The sequence below is a fragment of the Ipomoea triloba genome, chromosome 14 (assembly GCF_003576645.1).
Source record: "Ipomoea triloba cultivar NCNSP0323 chromosome 14, ASM357664v1".
Taxonomy (NCBI): domain Eukaryota; kingdom Viridiplantae; phylum Streptophyta; class Magnoliopsida; order Solanales; family Convolvulaceae; genus Ipomoea; species Ipomoea triloba.
The window spans coordinates 12,215,995-12,226,884 of NC_044929.1; the positions used below are offsets into that span (position 1 = coordinate 12,215,995).

Consider the following 10,890-nt stretch of genomic DNA (forward strand, 5'->3'; position numbering starts at 1 on the left):
TATATATATATATATATATATATATATATATATATATATATATATATTCACCTACCATATTATAAGTTCAACTAACCTTACTAATTACAAAATGATTACTGTGTTAATAAAAGTTTGAAAAGTTTCATGTGAAAGGATTGCTCTTCTATCTCAAAATTCAAACTTCATAAAGAAAGTGAAAAGAGTATAAGTATTGTAATTTTTTTTTAAAATAATCGCAATTCTTTACAAGGTAATATCTGTTTTATACGTTCTTGATAATAGATATGTTATCACGGTATATATTACGTAGTTGACCGTTATATTAATCTTATCATTATCATAATTCTCAAAAGTCAAACATAAAAAAGAAAGTGTACAGGCAATTTGATAGGTTCGTACTAAATTAAGGAAAGAGTATTCTAAACAACTAATGCAACATTAGTCTAAGTTTGGAGTTATTTCCTAATTAATCAACATTTTGAAAATGTGTTTTGGGCAAACAATTTTGGATCAAAATTTAAAATCAGAAAAACAGAATTAAAACCTATATAATTTGTCTTTTATTTATTTAATTTTTATTTTAAAAACCATCAATTTATTAATTAAAAAACTAAGTATGTACAACAGTTGTTTTACAGTGGACCATGGTCCACACAACATTATGGGGATCATGTCCACTATGATTGTTAAATAATAAAATTATAGTAGAGTTTAAATGATACTTTAGTATTACTAAAACAAAACTACTATGTGTAAAAAATGAAACTAAAAAATAGAACTAATGCAATAACGTATAATATCAAATGAAATTGTAGTAGAATCAAAATGACACTTTAGTGTACGTTGTTATAATGAAACTAGTTTGTGTGAAAATGAAATTAAAAAACAGAACTTATACAATAACAATTATAACATATATTGTTAAATGAACATAAATTGTAATTAAAATTATATTTCAACGTTACTATAATTAAACTATTGTGTGGAAAATGAAACTAAAAAAAAAAAATTAGAGCTCATGCAATAGTGTATATTGTTAAATAAAATTGTAGTAGAATTAAAATGATACTTTATGATTGCTATAATGAAACTAGTGTGCATGAAAAAATGAAACTAAAAACCATAATAATATATTGTCAAATAAAACTGAAGTGTAATTAAAATGATATGACATCGTTTTGCTTTATGATCCATTGCTACAACGGCCATGGTCCATAGTAAAATTTGCCTATGTACAAAGCCAAGGCCTCAAGCCCAAGAAAAGCCCACAGTAAAATACGACATGGTGAAAAAAAAGTGATTGTTCAAAAGTTGTAGAAAAGTTGATTTCTCTCCTATAGTCCTATGGCCACCCCCTAAGAGGGGGTATATATATAAAAGTTACGAGCACTAACCTAATCCAGGCATGTGTAATAATTCGAGAATCACATATGAGAGGTAAATCGAAAGACCCTGTACTTTGTGACTATTCAGGTACGAGAATTATGCACCACCTATCACCCCTTTAGGGGCATCTTTTTTTTTTTATTAAATAAAAATAATACTTGTTTGCAAATTAAGATAATGTTGTTATAAATAAGGAAATAAAAATAATGTTGGATCCAATAAATGCTTGTCACCCAAGTGTACCCAAAGTTAGGTAATATATACAAATTTTTTCAAATAAATGCGGCAACAAGTTAGTGAATTGACATGTTTGTTGAATTGGTATGCATGCTTTGTGACATTATATTGTTCCTTAACCACATTTCTCTCTTCCATCTCTTTACTGCATGCCACGTTCCTTTGTTGTTTGTCCCGGCGGCGTATACTATAGTTCGTAACAATAATTTACAATAATAATAATAATAATAATAATAATAATAATAATAATAATACTTAGCGGAAATTATGGTTTATGTGATTGGTTAGGTTGTTGACACTTTGTCCGCTGCTTGATGCATGTACACGTTAGGCTAATTCGTTTGGTAAGGTTCGTGGAATGTTTTCCATAGCAATCACCATTATTGTATGAATGAAAGGTCAATTTTAATGGCCACCTACGTAAAATATTCAAATATAAAATATTTATTTAATTTACGGACAAATTTAGAGATGTTAATATAATAATATTATGTATAGATTGTATGGGTTTTACATTGATCTAATTATGGTGCTCCCCGGTGGATGGTGCACATGGTTATATTAATCTGAAAAGTGAAAGGTGTAATGTCGGCCAGCCTATTCACATTGAACATTTAATTTAGACTACCTATTTTCTTGCCAAAATTCATGATTAAAGTGTATTAGAATGACCGAATGAGTGAAACATAATTATCGTACATGAAAATAGTTTTAATCAGTAGCGATTACAAGCACTCATTAGAGAGAGAAAGGGATCAAATGTGAAGGAACTCTCATGTAAAAAAAAATGATTAAATCTCAATCATTGATCTAACCCAGGTGAACCGTCTAGATTGAAAAAAAAAAATTTAAAAGTGACATTATGGTATAGGTGTCAAATCTAACAAATAATAAATAACTACTCCGATAAATTTGCAATAGTGGTGAGTAAAGTCGTATCCACAAAGATTGATTTGATTTATTTTTATCCAAAGATTTAATAAAGATTGGAATGATGAGATCGATACTTAAACAGCAACAATAAAATGACAAATAATATCAAATAATAATAATAATAATAATAATAATAATAATAATAATAATAATAATAATAATAATAATGTAACTAGTATCTAACTGAGGGCATAACATTAATTTTTTTTTTTTTTTGAAAACAAGGCATAACATTAATTTAATTCTAAGAAAACAGAATATTAATTTTTGAGACAAAATTACTTCTCTTTACTATATTGGTTACGATTTTTAACAAGCTATAACAACCTATTTCTCCTTACTTTATGATAATCAAAATAAGCTTTTTGATTATTCCCTTGTTAATAAACAACCCCAAACCAGCTCCCAAGATTTAATTCATTAACAACTTAAGAATTAGAGATTCACCAATTCTAATCAACAAACAACACACATGCTCGGTTTATTTAAGCTAGACTATAAATCTTCATAACACAAATTAAAATTTTATATATAATCAAATTGTGCTAGTTGATACAAGTCTTAAAAAACATAAACAATTACGGATTCAAGGTTCTAAACAAAAATTTAATACATTTGCAATTGAACAAAGGACCCTTTTACAGCAATATATAATCAACATAGTAATAATTCAAACATAAGTAACAAAAGATATATAAATAATAAGAAGTAAAGATAAATTAAACTAAATAAATCCCACTAGCCTTTAAGAATCAAACTTCAATTATCTTTGAATTGAAAAAAAAAAAAAAAAAGAACTTAGCAATTACATTATAGGAATGTTTACAAAGAAGAAAAAATTGTTCTGTGAACTGATGATCCCTCTACTGCTTCCGTTCGTAACTTCTCGGAAGTCTTCTGTAAAAATCTGAAAATATTAGGTATGAAATGGGCCATAAAACAAATACACTGCTGCACACTAATTCAAACATCTCAAATAATCCAAATAAATTAGCCCATTTATCACTAATATGCTTTTTAAAAGAATCCAAAGACATCAGCGGCAAATTTTACTGTGAACCATAGTCTAAAACGGCGTTGATTCTTTTAATAAAAAGAAACAATACATGTTTGGCCGTTTCGTACAACTAATTATTTTTATTATGACATATTCATTTTTATTTTATATTCATTTGTAAAGTATAATTTTGATTTAACCGTTGTTTCATTTGACATTATACATACATTCAATATGTGAGGCATATTATTGAATTTCATTTTATACACATTGTAGTCTTATTACAGCACCATATTAAAGTATAATTCTAATTCAACCACGGGTTCATTAGATAATATACACTCAAATATGTGAAACCTGTTATTCAGTTTTATTTTATATGAACTATAGTTTCATTACAGTATAACTAAAGTATCATTTTGATATAACTACAATTAATTTGAAAATATACCCTCAATATGTGAGACCTGTTATTCGATAAGTTTCATTTTATACATATTATAATTTCATTACATACAATTTCTTTTGACAATATATACTCAATATATGAGATTTGTTATTCAGTTTTATTTTAGATACATTATTGTTTCATTAGAACACAACTAAAGTATCATTCAGTTAACAATATACACTTGATATGTGGGATATGCTATTCAATTTCATTTTAAATACATTGTAATTTCATTTTATTCTAAACACATCATAAATACAAGATTAGTAATGGACGCCGTTTTCGTTTCTTTTTTACTTAAAAAACTACGAAGTTTTTGAGCCATGGTCCACACATCTTTGGAACCATGATCCACCGTAAAGCACTTGACATCAACAGCCTAAAAACGTACTTCCACTATCTACTACATAAATTATATACTACGTCACTTAATAGACGACGAGTTTTTAAATAACCGCAGTCTAATATATTGCTGTTGTTCTTGATCCAAGGTTGAAGTTTGATATGATCAAGTTTTGCTATTCAAAGTTTGATCCTATTGGTTGGGAAAATAAGTTGGATGTTTTAAAGAGAAAGATGTATATGCTATTTTCGCAATATGAGAATGGGACAAGTTTAGTTTCTACTTCAATTTCAACTTCAACTTCATCTTCTCCACATGTCCAATCACATTGCTCTCATGCACCACAACCACAAATCAATTACTTTGGAGCAAGTGTTTTAACTTAATAAATTTATTTCAAATTTTATTTAATATGTTTTAAAGTTTTAATTGTGATTATTTGTGCAATTGTGTATGAGTATATCGATTTTTATAGTGAAAATGCTGGTGTTATTAAAAAATATGATATAAGCTAGATACATATCTAAAAGAGGGGAAGCTAGATACTAAGTCTAACATGAACTTGGATGTTTTACAATATATATTGGAAAGAGCATCAAGCTAGATTTTCATGTCTATCCAAAATGGCTTGTGATATATTGAGCATTCCAATTACTACCATTGCTAGTGAAAGTTCTTTTAGCATTGGCTCAAGAGTTTTGGCAAAATATAGATGTTCTCTCCTCTCGGAAAATGTTCAAGCACTTATTTGCACTCGCAATTGGTTGCTAGGATTTAGTTGTGAAGGTATTAATGCATTATTATTATTATTATTATTATTATTATTATTATTATTACTATTATTATTATTATTATTATTATTATTATTTAATCGTTATTTAATAGTTTATACTTAATATGGATACTTATAAATTTCTAATGATTTATTTTATAAATTTATATGTAGATGTAGATGATAAAAATATTAATATTGGTGAGTTGATTGAGAAAGCTTCTAACTTCTAATGTTCTTGGTGGATGAAGGTATTTTAGAGTTGAATTTTTAAAGATTTTTATATTATATATTCATTTATTGATTTATTGTTTTACTAATTTTTTTTTAGATGATGCGTTGTTGCGAGCCTATTGCCTATTGGGAAATGATAGATGAATGCAAATGAACTTTGAATGTTTTGACTTGTTTAAGAGTTTATGGACTTTTAGATTTAAATTATGTTTGAACATTGAATATTTGGACTTTTGGTTATGACTTGTGTGGGTCATGTTTGATGTTTATACTCTTGTGAGACTTGAAAACTTTGAATATTTTGTTAAGATTGTGGTGAAAACTTTGAATAATGTTTTGTTAAAATTTAAATAATGTTGAATCATGAATGTTGTGTCTTGTGTTGGAACTTGGAAGAATCAAGAATTATAGCATTTTAATTTTTTTTACGTATTAATTTTGTCATTTAAATACAAAACTATAAGTAGGGTGGAAATAGGTTAGGCCGAGCCGGGCTTTAGAAAATTAGGCTTGGGCCTGCGATGAAAATCTAAAGCCTTAGCCTGGGCCTGAGCCTGTATGTAGGCTTTTTTTTAGGCTCAAGCCTAAACTTACAGTTGGCATGACCTGACGTAAAACCTTTTTAAAAGCCTATTTAACATATAGCCCTTTAAAAAGGCTTCAAAATATAGAATCTAAATAGGCTTTGAACCTATTTAAGACCTACATTTTAAAGCCTTTTAAAGTATACATGTAAAAAATTTACAAAAAATACATAAGTTCATATTTCATAATGAATGGCAAAACCATAAGTTCATATTTCATAATACAATATCCAACACCACAAGTTTAATAAGTAAAAGTTTGTGATACAAAATTCAACAATACATTATTTACTAATTACTAGTATTACTACAAATTTATAAATCTTGCAATCAATTACTAGTAGGCTCATATTACATTAGTATTACTACTTTACTAATTGCTAGTAAACTATAAACACTAAACAACCAGCAGAATTATTACTTGTAATTAAATAACACTAATTATTAGCAATTCAGCATAATAGCAGTAGTAACTAGTAATATCTAACACTGTTTACTAGCAGTAGTTATGTATACAATATATATATATATATATATATATATTTATTTATTTATTTATTGGGATTAAATTATAAATATAAAAATATATTAGATATAAAATGTAATATATAATAATTAAATATTAAATATAAATATATAAATAGGCTAGGCCTGCGGGCTTGTAGGCTGGTCTTTTAAATATAGGCCTAGGCCTATTTAACTAAATAGGCTTTTAATTAGTCCTAAGCCTGGCTTTTTTACTAAATAGGCTAGGCCATACTAGGCCCTAAGTAGGCCAGGCCGTAAGCCCCTATGAAGGGGCCTGGCCTATTCCCACCCCTAACTACAAGTCTACATAATTCTACAATTAAATTGTAAGTGTGAAATGTAAATTTATTGAATATAACAATGAAATAAATCATTTAAAAAAAACATTAATTAAAATTAATATATATATATATAAAACTATGGGCTGATGGGCTGGCGTGCTTAGTCTGTCAGCCTGTAAACCACGAGTTGTGTTGGGAAAAATCCCAACCCGTCCAGGCCCATTTTTCGCCAACTCGTGATACCCAGCCCATATGGGCCGGGCTGGCCCCGTATTGACAGCTATATATACATACATACATACATATACATATACATATAGATACACATACACACACATTAATAAACATGATATATTATATAAATGTATATATTTAATTAATTATAAATATTTTATCTATAAATAAATAATTATTTAAATAAAGTTTTAAATTAATGAATAAATAATTACACACACACACACATATATATATATATATTGATATTGTTAGTTTTATGACTTTTGGGCAGTCAATGGTTGGTTAACACAACCATTAAAATAACAAGTATATGAAAAATATAGAGAAAATATGCAGAGAATAAATATGTTGTATTGCTCAGAATTACTTCTGAGTAGTAAATTAAAGATTATATGTCCCTTCACCTGCATGTATGGTGGGTCGATTTATACATATTTTGTTCTAGAAGCCCTAAAAGAAATAGAAATCCTAGACTGTATCATATTGGGAGTCTTTGCTACATTGGGGGCCAAGACCCCAATTCTACTACATTACAAATAATAGGCTCAATCTTTATTAAATAATAAACTTAATCCTTATTACATTATGAATATTAAGTTCAATCCTTATTAAACTACTAAGTTGCTTCTGATCTATTGCGTATCTTTATTGGACTTTCTTGATCCAATTACTTTCTTTTGTCGGTCCAATTGGTCCAGGCCGGGCCTTTTGGTTGACTACTCCGACCGGTCTACCTAGTATACCATCCATCATTCAATCTCCAACTTTGTTCAGATTTCGTGAAGTCGATGTCTTAGGAAAGTATCTCAAAAATATTTTCCTACAAGTTTTCCATTCTAAAAGCTAAGTCTTCTTATGACCAATTACTTATTAATTCTTATCGAGGCTTCTTTTAGATGCAACCGTGATGCAAAATCCTTAGGCACTTAAGCTACAAATATTTAATCCACTGCTAAATATGCGTATATTTTGTTGTTTTGTTAAAGTGACATTTTTGAAAGTGAGTTAGAATTGAGAGATGTATAAAAATAGTGAGTGAATTACAAAAATTGTAATAAAATGATAATAGAGGCCAATTTGAAATTGAGATAGTATTATTGGAATAAATAATGATGAACTATTACATTAGAACATGGTTACTAAGTATACACCATTATATAGTAGTGGACAGTGGTGGCTTCCAAAAAGAAAAACACTAGTCAAGAGAATAGCAATTGTGCTGGAAGGTAGCCAAGTTGTCTCGGAACAAAGGAATAAAAGCATCAATGCTTCCATCTCCAATGAAGGAAGGAAGGAGAAACATCATCCCTTCCGTTGGGAAAAATGTCGGCATGAAAAGGTACGGACACCCAGTTCCAAAATCCAAGTCGTAGAATGGGAACCTTAGCCAGCTATCAACTTCCAGGTTAGGGCAGAGAATGTGCTTGTCCATGTCGGCGGTTGGAACAAAACCGTCTTCCTCGGTAACCACCTTGGAATTTGCGAAATCTATGAATGATCTGAAGTAGTTGTTGTTGACCTTCGAAACGGCGTCGTGGATGAGCTTAGCTGCGTATGGAAGAGGCTCACGCAGTAAGTCTTTAACCTTGGCAGTTGGAAATGCCCACAGTACCAAGTTGCCGAAGTACTCGTTGGGAACTTTGGGGTTAAGGCGTGCACGACCGTCAACCGAGATTCTAATGTGGGTAGTTTCGAAGCCTCCGAGGTTTCTTGCCTTGGTTATGGCTCGCCATAGATGCGCCACGAGGCTTTCGAAGGTGCTGTATGGCCTGGCGCCATCGTTCATGGCAGAGGCCTTGGCCTTGAGCTTAGCTAGGAACTCGCAGGTGAAGTGGACTTTGTGAACCACGATGTCTTCCAACAATTTCATGTCGTTGTTGTTGAGGAAATGGTCGTTTTTCTTTATTTGTTTCTGCATGTATTCGACTCCAACATGGTCATACTCAATTTTGGGTGGATTTCTCGGGACAAAAATGGTGCGGTCATGTAATGGTAAGGGCTGAATCATGATGCCACGGCACATTTTGCCCCATGCAATTAAGAAATCACTGGTGGAGTGACCATCAGCAATGAGGTGATGGGAGGTGAACCCAACCACTAAAGAACCGCACTTGAAACGCGTTACTTGGACTTGGATAAGCTCGACCACCCCCTTAAGGCTAGGGTGAAGGTTGAGCAATGACGCAGATGGCTTGAAAGGCATTATCTTATCAAGAGTAGAATCGCTTGTTGCTTCTACAAACTTCATACCTTTATCATTCAGTACAACAATTGGATTACCCTTCTCATCTCTTTCCAATCTCCCCGCCCACTCCCTATATAGTGCAAGCGCTTTTCTAAGCCCCAACAAGATAGTGCTATTCGGAGGGGTCGGTGGCCGATACGCATATATAATAGCAATATGAGCATCAAAGGTGACCCTATCAAACACACTAAGAGGGACATGGCCTGTCGTCAATGGAGGATTGCCTTCATACAAAGGTTTGACGATTCTCGTGTTTTCTATCTTAACGCTCATGGTTTTTCTTGGGATTTTCTTCAAAATGTATGAAGAAAACAAACTAGATTTAGGTTGATCTGAGTTTTTGTGGATGGGAATGTAGCTAGGTTAGGGTATTTATATAGAAGAAATCATGCAGAATTATACTATGGGTTCATGCATGTTAGTTCGGGTTGTTGAATCGGTATAATTCAGAAATTAAATTTTTTATTTATGGATTAGGAGTTGACTTAAAAAAAAATACCAGTAGTAATTAATTAATCTAAACAATTTATAATGTCGGAAAACATCTCTCTAACTCTATAGCTGTCATTTACTGATTCCCTACCGGCCTACAGTTTCGTTATAATCTATTAAGTAATCCATGAAGCTATATCCCATTAACAAGCTAGCATGCGTTAATCCAGTAGGTATTTATTGTAAAAAATTATGAGTATTTCCAAAAAAAAATATTATTCATTGATACACTTTCGTTTAGGTGACTAGAGAAATTCATAGCAACGACTACAAATTGAATAAATGTGGGGATATCGGTGAATTTTAGTTGAGAAAGTTTGATATAGAAACATTTTAGTTGGGTGGACGTCAAAAGTCTAAGTTTAGCATCTTGTCTCTAAAAATTGGCGCTATACTATATAAGTACGTGGAAATAAACTCGTGACCTTGTGGTACGAGAACCATGCTCCACCCACGAGAAAAAAAATAATTATTTTGATTATATTAGAAATGGTCAATTCTATTTTATACTAATTAACTTTCATACTTACAAAAAATAATAGTAATTATTTACTATTTTAATTTTCATATTGGACAATAGTTTATTCACACAATTTGCATATCATAACTACTATTAATTGTTAAATTCATTCATAAAATTTCTCAATGATAGTTTGACTTTATAAATATTAGCTTGTAAAAATAATAATAGTTAAATTACTAAAACTCCAATAGGAACATTAACAATTATTTGTTTATGGTGAGTACATTTTGACATGCCAAGGAATTTAGAATTGTTCCTGGTTGGTGGTTCGATATAGTTAGACCACATACCGTACTAGTGGTTCTTGGGTTGACGGGTTCGATATAGCTTTAATTCTTCCTCGTTGACGGGTTGTTTTAATTTTTAACATAAGATATTTTGATTGATATAAAAAAATGAAAAAAAGAAGTCAGAGTTTTTGATTAGAAATTTACTTTTTTTTTTAAAAGAATATTAACGGAATTTGTATTGTTTAATTTATGAGATGGTCCATAACTCGAAGGTGTGTTAATTGTTATGGTATTATTCTTGGGTTCTTCCGTCAAAACCTTGATTCCCTAACGCTAAGAGCCCTCCATATTCTGGCCTGACAAAATATTTAGGAGAATATATATCAGGGTAACTCAATGATTCAGTAGAATAGTCAAATTGTTAGTGGGCACAAG

At 30.4% G+C, this 10,890-nt stretch overlaps 1 protein-coding gene across 1 annotated transcript; it reads right to left on the reverse strand.

Annotated features, from left to right (window-relative positions):
- Positions 1-8,078: 8,078 nt before the first annotated feature.
- Positions 8,079-9,483, reverse strand: LOC116005334 (agmatine hydroxycinnamoyltransferase 1-like). The gene has a single exon (XM_031245613.1). The coding sequence runs from the start codon at positions 9,481-9,483 to the stop codon at positions 8,161-8,163; it is 1,323 nt and encodes a 440-aa protein (XP_031101473.1). The 3' UTR covers positions 8,079-8,160.
- Positions 9,484-10,890: the final 1,407 nt, after the last annotated feature.

Bases quoted from the DNA above. Each gene is read 5' to 3' on its own strand.
- LOC116005334 (XM_031245613.1), bottom strand. From the start codon at position 9,483: ATGAGCGTTAAGATAGAAAACACGAGAATCGTCAAACCTTTGTATGAA.